The 15,961-nt window shown below is 43.4% G+C and overlaps 1 protein-coding gene across 2 annotated transcripts in view; it reads left to right on the top strand.

Annotated features, from left to right (window-relative positions):
• Positions 1-15,961, top strand: part of LOC130072264 (mucin-2) — a 53,602-nt gene that overhangs the window by 16,127 nt on the left and 21,514 nt on the right. The window contains exons 6-10 of one of the 2 annotated variants that reach the window (XM_056237286.1): positions 2,688-2,843; positions 9,761-9,976; positions 11,036-11,121; positions 11,722-11,818; positions 14,165-14,233. In XM_056237286.1, coding sequence (XP_056093261.1) covers positions 2,688-2,843; positions 9,761-9,976; positions 11,036-11,121; positions 11,722-11,818; positions 14,165-14,233 — 624 coding nt within the window. Of the gene's footprint in view, positions 1-2,687; positions 2,844-9,760; positions 9,977-11,035; positions 11,122-11,721; positions 11,831-14,164; positions 14,234-15,961 lie in introns of both variants that reach the window. The other variant, XM_056237285.1, reaches the window with a different exon arrangement.

Raw genomic sequence — 15,961 nt, 5'->3', positions numbered from 1 at the left:
AGATTACATTCCTGAAAGAATGGCCAAATCTGATCTCATACACACACACACACACACCTACAAGCACTGTGTGCTTTATTAGACTGACTCTTGTGTATTCATGCACACACGCTGGGGGTCAGTTGGGCCAAATAGAATTGAACATTCACCGTACCTCAAACATGAAAGAGAACAAAAGAAAATCAAAGTCCTACATCATGACCATGAGCTTCAGCTTTCTCGACAGAGGGACTAAGTCATAAATATGGCAAGGAGCTTTTCTCTTCTCTTCTTTACTGAAAGCAGAGGGAAAGCGAGGGGGTTCTTTTGATAGGGAATCAGGCTGGTACCGTTTGATTCCCCAGTTCAAAGCGGCCAAGGCCTTTACAATGGGGGATGTTGTGGGGGATGAGGGAGGGTGGCGGTGATGCCGGCTGCGGCGTGTTCTTCCCTCTTAGCTTCAGCCTCCCGCGTTCCCTTTTTCTTCCTCTTTTCTCTCTCTATTCTCTCCGCTCCCTGAAAAGCAGACGTGTGGAGCGGCGGTCATAAATCCAAGCTGACCGCCGCCTCTCTGACGGGTGAACAGTGAGTGAGCCTCAGCTACAATGCGTATCTCTAAGATGCCCTCCATGCGCTAATTTACCGTCCAGTCAGGAAAAAGAGCCAGGCCACTGACATCTGACTCAAACGGAGGGTTCATGAAAGAGAGCAAACAATTCAGAATTTGCAGAGCGGTTTCTTCGTCTTTTCTCTCTTTTTTTTCAGAGTAATTATAAAGTGACAATCTGTGCCTTGTTTACTAATTCATGCGGCCAGACAGATAAATATATCACTGATATGATAGTGAAGCTGTGGTTTAGTGGGAAATTAAATCCAACAGAATGACAGAAAATTACACTTGGGTGGGGTGGGGGTATCAGTGACCTTTTCCTAACTTGTGTGTGTGGTTGTGTGTACAACACTATAGGCTAGTCTAGGGTAGTCTAGTATTTTGGAAAAAAACGCCCTGCTGTCACCCCCCATGCTATGGTCCAGCAGTCAGTGGCCAACCCTACAGCGACCTCTTTCAGTCCCATCTCAAGAGTGTAACTGTCCTTGACAATGAGCGGGACCCCCAGGCCTCACTGAGACCCCCCTACCACACACACACTGCCTGGCCCTGACACTCTCCATTTGGCCAGAGAGGGAAAGTAAAAAAAAAAAAGTTGAGACACATATGGATTTCACACTAACTAAAGAGAATTTGCCACTAAACATTCTGACTCAACCATGATTTAAACATACACACACAACCTTTATGATCAGGCAAATACACATTTTTATAACACCTTCCACCGAGGTGTCAGAAATGTCCTTCAATTTCTGCTAAATTTATTTTGAAATAATTGTCTACTTTCAAATGTTGACTTGAATGAGGATGAAACTTCTTTTACATCTGATTTCTGATTGGTTAGCAAGTAGTGTCACACAAAGCCTTGGGGTCATATGGAGTGTAACAAGGTCAAAGCTAAAATACAATAGGCTACTTTTATTCTGCATGGATGCATTAAATTGATCAAAATTGACAACTGACATTTAAAGACACTTATATAAATAAATGCAGGCTTTGTCGGCATAAGAGACTTTTTTCATAAAAAAAAAACACTTAACATCAAACTTTTGAAGTTTAGTGTATATCTAATCTAACATTTACTGTATAACATTCTCGCAATTGTGACTTTCTATTACACAATGAGGTATAATGTTTATTCTAAACTTTCTTACAAATATATATATTTTTTTTACTGTGAGGCGGAAAGGAAGCTTCCATACATATTAGCCACATAATGAACAACATTCACCCTTGAGACAGCGAATAAAGATATTAGACAGCTATAAGCCACTAAACACTTAAGTAGGTCTTTCATGGAATAGTACTGTAGGTAATTGATAGATAACAGAATAAAAAAAAAAAAAAGAAAAGAAATTCACAATGGGGCATTTTTGCAACAACATTTTGATTACCAGGGCATTTCTATCACCTTTCAGTGGCATTTTACACCAAGATTTGTGATGCTGCCTTCATCCAACCTACAGGCTGGTGTACACAAAATCCATACGCACTCCCTTACATTCACATATACCATCTCAAGAAGCTCTTGGCTGAAGATGACGGCAAGCTTGACAGCACCAATATGCTTTGAAGTGTTGAGTCAAGTCCCTCCATTGTGTGTGTGAGTGGTAAGCCGAGGCCTGCCTACAATAGCCGTGTGTCTGTGCAAGTGAATATGGAAGCCTTGGTTGAAAGGCCTTGTTTGTCTATATATATAGAGAGAGAGAGACGCAATATACTGCGCAAACATCTCTCCATAGACTCTTTTTAGGAATTTGCATTTTAGCGCAATGAACGTTTTGACGTATTTCCTCGTATAAACAGACTGTATCTGTGTTTATCACGTAAGCTATAGGCTAAAAGTCATTACCAGGAATTGAGACAGTGCTGCAGGGTAGGGTGTGATGCTGGTTGTTGTTTAGCTCACGGAGGTCCTTGCTGATGTTCATTCAGCCCGGGGCAATAATAAAACCGTAAGCTGGTATGACAGCTGAGGAAATAGGTCAGAAAGGTTCATTGCGATAAAATGCAAATTCCTGAAAAGAGTCTATAGAGAGATGTTTACACAGTATATTGCGTTTCTATTTACACACATCATGTGTTTGGCCCGTTTCAGGGCAGTGTATAATGGAAGGGACCCCTGACTCCCAGTCCAACGGGTCCCAGTCTGATATCTTTGCTGAGCTGGATGATCTGGCCCCTCGCTCAAGTTCCTGTGTGTCCCCAGACCACCCACCCGGGAGTCAAACTGACCGATCCTCACCTACCACAGGTAATATTGGACACAATCCAAACAGAGGCATTGTCATTCTACTATGCAAATATAAGTGATTGAATATGGCCTGGAATATTTACTTTGTATTAAGTTTTTTTCTTCTATCCAATTTATTCCTGTGATGCAAAGCTGAATTTTTAGCAGCTCTTACTACAGTATTCAGTGTCATGTGATCCTTCAGAAATCAATCTAATATGTTTGTGGAAACCTTGATTTTTTTTAAAAATGTTTCTTAATAGAAAATTATAGCATTTATTTGAAATCTAAATATTTTGTAACATTATAAATGTCGCTAAAGTATTAATTTCTTTTAAAAAATCGTACCGATTCTAATCATTTGAATGGTAGTGTATATAGTATATATATACAGTAATGTTTTTTTTTTTATATATATTTCTGGTAGCACTTTTAAATCCCCAACCCTAAATATGAGCTATAATAATGTTGATGCTTCCCATTAAACATAGACTCTCCATAATGACAAATTTCATCCATTGACTTTTCTGTAACACACAGAAGTGGCTCAATATTTAAAAGTTGTTCCAAGTAATCAGATTATTGTCCATGCTAATTGTGAACGAGGGGGATGGCACAGATAAGCATGTTTGTTTTAAAGCTTGCATACTGGTTTGACATGCCATATTCATTTACTCTCTGTTTCAACAGAAAAGGCCAAAAATAAGTACAGTCAGGTGTGCAAAAACTCAAATATTGTAACGTCCAAGAGATAAAATTGAATTGCTGCTGTGTAAACTTCATTTACCAGTGTGCTAACCTGCCTAAGCATTGCCTCACGTTGCCTTGCAGACATTTTTTCAAATCTGTTTGTTTTTGTCAGAAACTTAAGTCTTTACTCTGCCCTGAGGATTATTGCTGTGTGTGTATGTGTACCTGGTATTTCCAACAATTTGGGGACCAAATGTCCCCACAAGGATAGTAATACCAGTCATTTTTGACCTTGTGGACATTTATTTGGTCCCAATGAGTAAAACAGCTTAAAAATCATATCAAAATTTATTGAAAATGGAAAATGTTTTTTCCTGTGGTGGGTAGGTTTAAGGGATTGAAAATACAGTTTTACAGTATAAAACTGTTGGGGGGTGGGGGTGGGGGGGAGTCAGCACCTTGTCCTGACTCTTGACAAGGTGTTAAGTGTTTCCGGGTGTCTGTGACCTGACCCTCTCACCTTTCTAGCTCCCTCTTTACGACTGACATGTGTTTGTAATGCACAATGTTCAGCTGCATAGACACCAGCCGATGTAATGCATGTCATTATGTACAAATTCATATGGACTAATTGTCAGTAGTTTTTTCCTCTTTAGAAATGTTTTACGGCAAACTGGCCATTTCAAGGATTTCTTAAAGATGGCATAAAGACAGTTTCAATCTGGGTGGCAGTGTTAGACCAGGTTTCAAAACTAGGCTTTGATATCTTAAAGAGTTTTTTGAGTCTTTTCTTCAGTAAAGATGAAGAGGTGTTATATGCATTAGTGAACAAACTTTACACAGGCTGACCTATAGTAATCGAAAATCTCAAATGAGATGTCTCTGATATCTCAGTTTAGTTCCTCCTAGACTCCAATCAGATGAATTATTTTGTTTAATACACCCATTTATTAGATTTTTTATCCTTGTAAAAGTGAGTAATCTCATGTGTCTTAGAAAACTAGCACAGTCAAACCAAAAATTATTCAGACAACAGATATCATTTTTGATATTGTTTTACTAGTGGGTGCAGGACACTATAGTTCATTTATGTATGTGGAGAAAGCAAAATAAAGTTAACTGACATATTATACCCAAAATTCTTACAGTGGACTACCTGTAAAATGTATACAAATTTGGGACCAAAAATTATTAAGACACTTTGACCTGCGCCAGTGTTTATAAGATGCAAAGAGTCGCTGACACGAGAGACTGGTTTAGTCAAGCCTTTACTGGCAGACGAGGAAAAACAACTCACACACACAACCCCACGCGCATGCGCTGCCAGGGTCAGAGCATTAACGCTCAACGCCACAGAACACGTCACGATCCATGTTACACTCCACATACTGGCGCTGACCATGTTTTGCTTAAGTGTTCTTTAATGGCTAATGTGACCTTTTTACACCATAGACTGAACAAAATTAAGCATTGCTTGGTAATTTGTTGACCTGAATTGGTATTATCTAATTATGCACTTACATTTAACAGCTGACAGCTATTCAACTTAATTCATTTGTGAGACAGTCTAAAAGAAGGATGGCCGAAACCATCAGGTTGGAAACCAACCGTCAGAATGGCAGTTCTTGTCATATTTTATTACCATTTTCTAAACTATAGCGAATAAACTGTGATAATGTGAGAAATGTTGGTAAATTTTGGTTCGACTGGTGTTCCCACCAAGCTTAAGTAGCGTAACCAGCAAGACGTCTATGGTTTTTGCATGTTTTTTCTCTAAAGGAGTTGTAGGAGAAACATCTAAGACAAAAACTGATACTAAAATAAGACATAACTGAGAGGTCCTCAGAGAAGTACTTTTTTCATCTGGGGACATTAAAAAAAATGGGGTGATTGTTACACATTATCCCTCAATCAGTATCTTTTTCATCACATTTGTATGTCTCCCCATCTTTTGTCTGTGTTTACAAATGGAGGCGTAACTCCGAAAGGCACTGGTTAACATAAATTGTAATCAAGTGTCACGATACAATTTACAAAAGTGGAGAGGAGGACTCAAGTGCAGTGAAGGGATGATTTATTAACTAAATAAAACAAAACACAAAGCAAAAACCCACAAAGGGGAAAACACAATAAATGAAACATAAAACAACACTGAACTAGGAGAACCAATACTAACTAAGAACATGACTAACATCACAGGGAAACCGGGGTGACAAAAGACAAAGATCCGACAAAGACAGCAAACAAGAGGAGACTTAAAAAGGAAGGCAAATAAGGTGGGTAACGAGGATAACAGGTGGGACAAATAAACCAATAATCAGATAACAAGGGGGAGGGACCAGACAATAACAAGAGCACATGGCCCAACATAACAAAACACTCAAGTGCATAACCAAGACAGGACAGACATGTGACACTACCCCCTCCCTATGGAGCGGCTACCAGACGCTCCATAAAACCGGGGCGGGAGCGGAAGGAAACACCAGGGCGGGACGGGAGGGACAGACCAGGGCGGGACGGGAGGGACAGACCAGGGAGGGAAACACCAGGGCGGGACGGGAGGGACAGACCAGGGAGGGACGGGAGGGACAGACCAGGGCGGGACGGGAGGGAAAGACCAGGGCGGGACGGGAGGGACAGACCAGGGCGGGACTGACAGACCAGGGCAAAACAGAGAGTCCATCGACGGCCAGGGCGAAACACAGAGTCCATCTGGCGGCCAGGGCGGTGAAGACCCCTCGGGCGGCCAGGGCGGTGAAGACCCCTCGGGCGGCCAGGGCGGTGAAGACCCCTCGGGCGGCCAGGGCGGTGAAGACCCCTCGGGCGGCCAGGGCGGTGAAGACCCCTCGGGCGGCCAGGGCGGTGAAGACCCCTCGGGCCGCCAGGGCGGTGAAGACCCCTCGGGCCGCCAGGGCGGTGAAGACCCCTCGGGCGGCCAGGGCGGTGAAGACCCCTCGGGCGGCCAGGGCGGTGAAGACCCCTCGGGCGGCCAGGGCGGTGAAGACCCCTCGGGCGGCCAGGGCGGTGAAGACCCCTCGGGCGGCCAGGGCGGTGAAGACCCCTCGGGCGGCCAGGGCGGTGAAGACCCCTCGGGCGGCCAGGGCGGTGAAGACCCCTCGGGCGGCCAGGGCGGTGAAGACCCCTCGGGAGGCCAGGGCGGTGAAGACCCCTCGGGAGGCCAGGGCGGTGAAGACGTCTCGGGAGGCCAGGGCGGTGAAGACGTCTCGGGCGGCCAGGGCGGTGAAGACGTCTCGGGCGGCCAGGGCGGTGAAGACGTCTCGGGCGGCCAGGGCGGTGAAGACGTCTCGGGCGGCCAGGGCGGTGAAGACGTCTCGGGCGGCCAGGGCGGTGAAGACGTCTCGGGCGGCCAGGGCGGTGAAGACGTCTCGGGCGGCCAGGGCGGTGAAGACGTCTCGGGCGGCCAGGGCGGTGAAGACGTCTCGGGCGGCCAGGGCGGTGAAGACGTCTCGGGCGGCCAGGGCGGTGAAGACGTCTCGGGCGGCCAGGGCGGAGCAGGCCCCTCTGACGGCCAGGGCGGAGCAGGCCCCTCTGACGGCCAGGGCGGAGCAGGCCCCTCTGACGGCCAGGGCGGAGCAGGCCCCTCTGACGGCCAGGGCGGAGCAGGCCCCTCTGACGGCCAGGGCGGAGCAGGCCCCTCTGACGGCCAGGGCGGAGCAGGCCCCTCTGACGGCCAGGGCGGAGCAGGCCCCTCTGACGGCAAGGGCGGTGAAGCCCTCTCAGTACCCGACACCGGCTCGATAACAGACACCGGCTCAGGGACAGACACCGGCTCAGGGACAGACACCGGCTCAGGGACAGACACCGGCTCAGGGACAGACACCGGCTCAGGGACAGACACCGGCTCAGGGACAGACACCGGCTCAGGGACAGACACCGGCTCAGGGACAGACACCGGCTCAGCCTCCGGCTCTGGAACAGGCATTGGCTCTGCCTCCGGCTCTGGAACCGGAATTGGCTCTGCCTCTGGAACAGGCATTGGCTCAGGAACAGACACTAGGACAGAAACAGTCACAAGGACAGACACAATCACAGACACAAACACTGGGTCCGGAACCGACATGGGCTCCGGCTCAGGAACAGGCACTGGCTCTGCCTCCGGCTCAGGAACAGGCACTGGCTCTGCCTCCGGCTCAGGAACAGGCACTGGCTCTGCCTCCGGCTCTGCCTCCGGCTCAGGAACAGGCACTGGCTCTGCCTCTGCCTCCGGCTCAGGCACTGCCTCTGCCTCTGCCTCTGCCTCTGCCTCTGCCTCTGCCTCTGCCTCTGCCTCTGCCTCTGCCTCTGCCTCTGCCTCTGCCTCTGCCTCTGCCTCTGCCTCTGCCTCTGCCTCTGCCTCTGCCTCTGCCTCTGCCTCCGGCTCAGGAACAGGAACAGGCACTGGCTCCGCCTCTGGAACAGACAGAATGTGATCAGTCTCTCGCTGGGCAGACGGGACGTGAACAGTCTCTCGTTGGGCAGACGGGCATTTCCTCCTCCTCCGTCCGTGACGGCGAGAAGTAAGTCCTGAGCTGTCCCTCAATGGCCCGGAATCAAAGAGGGCCCCGGATGGAGCGTGGTGTTGAACCACTTCTCGACCCTCTCGTCCTCCCTTACAACCTCCCCGGGTCCCTCGAAAAATGATCAGGCGAGTCCCCCGAAAATCTCTCCTCTCCTGCTCCGTGGCTGGGGAAGAGAATCTCGAAAACCCCCCGCTGGACCCAGGGTTAGGCGGAGTCCTTCTGTCACCATAGGTGGACGAAAATTGGGTTGACCCAAATGTGGCGATGGTGTAATCCGGGCAATCCAAGTAATCGTCATCCATATAATTGTCATCCAGATTCGCCCAGTCAAACTCCTCATCCTCCATTCTGCTGAGTCCTCAAGTGGTCGGATCTTTCTGTCACGATACAATTTACAAAAGTGGAGAGGAGGACTCAAGTGCAGTGAAGGGATGATTTATTAACTAAATAAAACAAAACACAAAGCAAAAACCCACAAAGGGGAAAACACAATAAATGAAACATAAAACAACACTGAACTAGGAGAACCAATACTAACTAAGAACATGACGACCATCACAGGGAAACCGGGGTGACAAAAGACAAAGATCCGACAAAGACAGCAAACAAGAGGAGACTTAAAAAGGAAGGCAAATAAGGTGGGTAACGAGGATAACAGGTGGGACAAATAAACCAATAATCAGATAACAAGGGGGAGGGACCAGACAATAACAAGAGCACATGGCCCAACATAACAAAACACTCAAGTGCATAACCAAGACAGGACAGACATGTGACATCAAGTGCCTTTAAAAATAACGTGTTGTGTGCTGAGATTCAGGGTTCAGAGTGAGAAAGTAGAGTGAATTCCCTGAATTGCCACACCTCAGTGATGTAGGTTAGAGATTTGCATATGTGGCCCATAGCGATAGTGATGCCATTTCCACAGGGTGTGATTGCAAACACAGGACCCCTTATGGGACATGATGAAAGTGTGATCCTTAACCCTCTTAAAAAAGAAGGAAAAAAAGAAAGGCAAGCCTAGTACATAGATTTCAGACATAGGCACAGTTCAGACGTTGACAATCATCTGTTTATTTTTAAATTTATTAAAAAAAACATTTAAGTTGTTCAACTCTTGAAGCCCTGAATATTATATTATATAATATTATATAATATTATATTATATATTTATTCCAGAGTTATTGGTACAACAGTAAATGTAACTTAACTTGGTAAAAAAAAAACCCTGGGCATTAGCCTGTCATAATTTATATATATATATATAGTAATATACAGCAATATATAATATATAGTATATAGCAGTCACATGGAACAGCCCAAAGGGGAAAAAATGTGATAAAAATGTGATGTTCATAAACTGTATGGTCATTTTGGATACATGCTTATGAATAATCAATAAAATATTATTACATATATTTGAAATATATTTAAAATTATATAAATATATTATATATTAGAATATTAATTCCAATATTATTTTGTTCAACCAGAGCCTATATAAAAAAAAAAACCACTACCATTACATGTTCAATTTAGACCACTCTTCCAATTTATCACTGATTTTACAGAAAAATCTTACAATTTTCTTTGATTTATCATCTATTCATTATTAATTATCTTTAATTCAATTTTCACTAAAAGCAAAGCAACGAAAGTGCTGTTATGTCACATTCACACTATAGCTGAGCTATGGCTGATATGCCTGTCCTTTCTATTTTTCCACAGATCTGAGCCCTGGACTTGCAGCACTGACTGTGGGATGTGATTCTGGTGATCTGGGATCTTTGTCCCGCGTGCAGCTTTTGCTATTGGACCGAAAAGGATCTGAAAGCCCTGGTTCCATCCCAAGCCCCGAATGGTGTTGCACTCCGGACGGGGAGGAGTATGAACCTGGCCTTAGAGTCTGGAGCTCGGGCATTCCCCAATATTATCAGTCCACAGGTACATTACATATCATATAGCAAGCTGCCAAGCACCTGTCCAGCGTAGCGGTAGATGTGTGCGTCTGTTTGTGTGTGGGTGTGCGCACGTATAAGCTTGCCTGTCTCTGCGCGTATTTGCGCGTAAAAAGGCAGACCCAATGGACCCATGCTATCTTTCCCCGTCACCTCACATCAGATTGCGATGTTTACATTCACGAGCAACAGCTCCTTGATTGCCTTTAAATAACTCTGAAAAATAGCAGTTAGGAGGGGAAAAAAAATTCCAAGAGGAACGGTTGATTTGAGTTGGGGAAATTTGGCATTTGTGCTGTGTAAAGGAGAGGGCGTCGGGGAATAACGTTACGGGTGTGCCGATTGTTGGCCGTCCTTGAGAGTAATGTTTTCAGTATTTGTCTCTGTGCGTGTGTGTGTGTGTGACCCCATTGCCGTTACCTTTGAACCAAAGCCGGCATGCCTCTCATCTGTTCCAGGGCGCGCGGCTACAAGTCCTTAACTGAAGCCATAAAGATGTAGCGGTTTGTTGCTCCTCCAAAAAAAGCTTTATGGAGTTATGAAAAAGTCATATTAATCAAGATAAAAAACGGGTCAAGTTTATCATTAACCCAAAACCTCAGTTCATCCACACGTCTGGTCTCGACGGCCCCCCTATCAGGACTTGATCCTGCGATGCGGCTATTGTGCATTGTTCAGGCGCAATCCACAGATAAAGGCACTACAAAGGAAGCCCACGTGTGCCGGATCAGATCTGGGTGCAATCTTGATGGGATGTGTTTTGAAATAGTGTTAATGTGTTTCTAAAGTCTGGCACAAACACGCACGACAGCGCGTGGAGGCCAGGCTCCTCGCTAGGTGTGTCTGCACCTGGCATGCTCCGACTAGACAGGTGCTGCTGCAGGTTTGTGAGGCACCATTTCTATCAGTATTTGCAGAAGGATTATGGACCTTCAGTCATGTCAAAAACAAGGCATTAATCACTCACTATCGTCCCTCTTCATGTATTGTTTTTGCACTTGTAAATATGGCTGTTGTTTTCAAGCGTGCGTGTGTCTATTTGCAGTCTTGGACAACCGCAAACCATTAAGTGGCAGAAACAGCGGCCAAGATTCTTTGGCAACTTTCAAGGGACACAGAAAGTGCCCTGGGGTGAGTGCCTTGCTCATAAAACCATTTCAACACACATAGAGGAATCTACGAGCGACTTTATGGCTGTCATTTCTGTATGGAGGCGACTGGGGGATTTCTGCTTGCTGCTGGGTGGCAGGTGTGGGGCTAATGAGTCAATACGGACAAGAAAAAGGTGCAGCCGCAAGGAAGTTGGGCTCCTCTGACTTGCCACGCTGATAAGGGGGCTGGATTTTAGGGCATGGATGTGCCACAGTGGGGCCAGAGGGCAAGGTTTAGGAGGTAAACAGTGTCAGCAAGGGGTACGAGGACACAAAACACTTGATGCAGGTGCAAAGGGATGGAGGCATTAATCTTTCTTTTATGAAGGGAGGAGGAGGAAGGCGAGGGGAGGGGTATGGTGGCGAAACATGAATGTGTTGTAAGCTGCTGTCAATTAAGTTCTTGTACAATAGATTTTCCCCAGGACTGATTACTGTTCAGGCCATTGCTTCTTTGCAGCACAGCAGGGCCCACACTTAGCACGGCCATGGCCGCAAACACACACGTTTTCATTTGGTGGTTATACACTTCTGTCCTTCTTGTGTTGACCTGTTTGTGTGTTCATTTTGGTGCTTTTAGCCCATCAATGTGGAGAGTGGATCAAGGACATCATCCTCTTGTTCTGTCAGCTCAAGAGTGTCTGAGAGCAGCTCTATGAACCGAAAGAAACCCACCTGTGAGGACCAAGGTGCACCATCCCTCACACCACCATACACGTAACTGATTTGTTAACTGTTGAGAAATGACATCTGACACAGATGAATCAATGCTCACATCGTCTCCAAACCCTTTCACTGCTGATATCAAGATTTTTTTCATTTGAAAAAAAATCAATTGTATGGTTTGCTTTGATGAATGTTCCAGGTTCAGTACATTAAGCTCAGGTCACAACATTTGTGGCATAATATTGATTACTACAAAAAAAGTAAAAAAAAAAATGTTGAATTTATTTTGATGAGTTGTGTCATAATGTCATAACTTATTGATCATATAAATTTTTTTACAGTGTATTCACTGTTTCAAACGTATAGCCATAAAACCTAAACAATATGCATGTTAAAGATTACTTACTATTTAAGTTATATCCAATTTTACAACTTTAAAACTTAACGTCATAAACCATAACAACTGTTAAAAAGGATGATTTAAACAGCTTTACAGATAAAACACACCTTTTAACAGAAGAATTAATGTACACTAAGGTTAGGGGCTGGTAAGATTTTTTTGAATGATTTTGAAAGAAGTCTCTTATGTTTGCCCTTGCTTGAGTGAAAACAGCAATGTTGCGGAAATGTATTTTCATTGAAATAGTTAAAAACTGTTTTCTTTTTAATAAAATGTATTTTAAAATGTAATTTAGTCTTCAGTGTCACATGATCCTTCAGAAATCAGTCTAATATGCTGATTTTGTGCTAATTTGCTTTTGTTTAATATTTTTGTGAAAACTGTGATAACTTTTTCTAGGATTCGTTGATGAGTGGAAGTTTAAACGAACAGCATTTATTTGGAAAAAAAAATTGCAACAGTTGAACGGTCTTTTATCCTCGCTGAATAAAAGTATTCATATAATTAAAAAATCTTACTGACCCCAAATTTTTAAAAGTTATGTGTAAGTGATTATATAAATTGCCTCTCCTTAACATCCGTTTTTTGTTTTTCTTGTTTTTTAAGAGTACGAGAGAGTCAAAATAATATTTTTTTGTAGTAATCAACATTATGCTGCAAATTCTGTTATTCAGCCTAACTTGCGTGTAACCCAGAATATTCCCTTAAACATTCATCAAAAAATTAAACCGATTTGATCATGAATAAACATGCTGAATACACATGTGATCATATTTAACAGCTTTCAGACACAGACCTAATTTCCAGCATGTGAGTGGTATAACACACCTTTCATAATGTCCACCTGAGGGGTGAATACCTGCATGTGCTGAGAGTGTACAGAGTAAAATGGCCGGTTACATAAACTAGTCTTACAAGTTAGTCATCTCATTTTTTTTCTCTTTAAGACTGGTTATAGATGTGTGTTTTTTTATGACAGTTACATTAAAAAGTCGATTGGTCAAATTTGAATTGCCCCTTGACTAACTGCAGGTTGGTCAGACTAATTCTTAAGATACAGTCTTAACATAGTGGCTACTGTATATTTATGCAACTGGCCTAAGGTGCCACTCCATGGAGCTCTCATCGCTGCCAGGCCAGTGTTTGGTATCCTTGTGCCTCTGGTACAGTTAAGCCACATAATCCCTCTGAGAGGCAGCTGCCTGATGCCAGGCCGGTCTTCTCTGTGTGGCCATCTTATGTACATAAATGAAATAAGTGCCTAGAAAGAAAATTAAGAGTCTGCTCCTATAATGTAGCCTACTCTCATTCTACCTCTCATGATGCAACCTTAACCAGAATGGAAAAATCCAACTCAAGCCAATTCAACTATGGCACTGTGGTGAAGCATCTGCCATAGCTTTGAAGAATAGCGTTAATGACCAACATCCGTCATTGTGTTGAGGAAGTAATGTTCCATGTTACTCAATCAGTCGCCTTCCTCCATTAGCGGCTCAGACTGGCATTTATGCAGGGCACAATGTTGCCCCACAAAACAACCCTGTTCTAAAGCTCAATGACATTTAAAATAATTTCCTTTTGAGGAAATTTCTTTTGAGGTGCTTAAAGAGTCAGTTCAGTTAAAACATTACAAAAATGTAATGTTTTACTCATCTTCATGTCATTCCAAACCCATACGTCTTTTACTTCTGTGGAACACAAAAGAAGAAATTTCGCCGAATGTTAACGCTGATCTTTTCCACAATGAAAGTAGGTGGTGACCAGGCATCAAGCAAAAAAAAACCCAAAACACACACAGCCAATTTGGCATGTTTTATGGTAGATGCCCTTACTGCCGCAACCCAGCACTGAAAGTGCAAAAACATAAAAGACTGAAAATCTGATTTTTCTTTCGTCAATTCTGTGAATTTTTAGTGGTTCTTAATCTGTAAAAAAAAAAATCTTGTTTCTCCCCAAGGTTGCGAGTTGCAAGATGAAGATGTCTCGCTCTATTTGTCGCCACTCTCTCCCAGTGCTTTGTTGACAGGTGAGTGGTATTTTGCTATAACACCAATGGGGTATTGACTTAAAATTCCTTTCTTATTTAGACCCAACACCTAAAGACTGGGTTAGTCATTCGAGACTTACCAGAAAAAAATAAATAAGGGACCTTGGGTTCAGTTCTTTCACCAAGACGGGCAAATAAAAGTAATTCACCTCAAAAGAGATGTTACTCATGTAACCTAGGAGACGGTGGGAGTGTCTGAGCACAACAACCCTCCTCAAAGTCCAAAGACATGGTCACTCCTGGGGAGAGGGTCAGTGTGGGGTCAGTGCGAGGTCATCCCGGGGCCAGTATGTATTGAAGAGGCCTCAATGTGTCTAAAACTGTGGACATGAGATTAAAGCTTCCTGCTGAGAATACCATGTGGATTATCACTGATTGGAACTCAAAAATAAGCAAAAACCTCTTAAAGGTCTCAATTTTATAGGGGAAAGTTGGAGAAGAAAGCACATTACTCACCATCAAAGCTGCTAATGTTAAAGGGATAGTTCACCAAAATGTTTTAATTCTTTCATCATTTACTCACCCTCATGTAATTCCAAATCTGTATGACTTTCTTTGTTCATATAATAAAGGTCAGTGGGGTCCAATGTTGTTTCAGACCCCAATTACTTTCGTTACATGGATACATAGTTCTTCAAAATATCTTCTTTTTGTGTTTCATAGCAGAAACAAAGTCATACAGGTTTGGAAAGACATGAGGGTGATCAAATGATGCCTTCAAATGAAATGATAGACGTTCAAAATTTTGCTGAAAAATCTACTGTACAAAATCTACTACATGGTTTTCTTGATTATCCAAACATCATTTTTTTTTTTTTAGGAAAATCATGTTAAAATCTGTGTCTCAAATATGATACAATAGGCTTTTAACAAACGTTTATTTATTGCATTATATATTTTGCCCTGCGCAATAAAAGCTACAGTGCTATGATGATAAAACCAAGCATTTAAATATCATCTTACTAAGACGTATCCAAAATTTCAGCAACTGCACTTATATGCACAATGGCATATTTCTGCACAGTTTGGGCCTGTTCTTTCCTCCTCGAGAATGAGCTCCATATTCTCATATATCACACTATGTGAACCATTAAAGCCTGAGGTATATCAAATTTGATATAAATATTTTTTATTTTAGATTTTATCTGAAGGTACAATTAACTGTTCCATTTAATATTAATATATATATATCAGAGCATTATTTAATATGTCAGGCGTTACAGGGTTAAGGCAATCAAAAATGACATAATCTGCTTCTTTGTGTGTGGTTTAGTCCGATTTAAATTTGTTTCGCTTTTTTCTTATAAAACTAATACGTGTGTTAGGCACCATTAATTATTCATCCGCTTGAAGAAACTATTAATTTTAGAATCATGATTCGCACACACTAATGAAGGTGTTTCGGTCACTGCACAAAATGACACATGACACGGTCCCGATTCCCACCAGTTTCGGCTCCCTGACCACTCCTTTGTCCTCCTGACTCATGTATTCATAGGTGTCCTAATCCCTTTTTGTGACGGAATGGCAACTATTGCTTTTCTCCTGGTCACTCGGGTGACCCCTGAAAGTGTTTATTATAGTCTTTAGCATTCAGCTGAAACTGAAGATGTCACAGAGGGACATGAATGTGCCATCATCCCGGACAAAAACAAGGGCCTAAACCAGACTGACCAAGGAGGATTGTTCTGGAAGACACCAGGCACT

Source organism: Rhinichthys klamathensis, unplaced genomic scaffold, assembly GCF_029890125.1.
Source record: "Rhinichthys klamathensis goyatoka isolate OS25496 unplaced genomic scaffold, OSU_Roscu_1.1 h1tg000485l_1, whole genome shotgun sequence".
NCBI lineage: Eukaryota > Metazoa > Chordata > Actinopteri > Cypriniformes > Leuciscidae > Rhinichthys > Rhinichthys klamathensis.
Note: the sequence above shows the minus strand (reverse complement) of the source record. Positions and strands in the feature narration are given on the sequence as shown.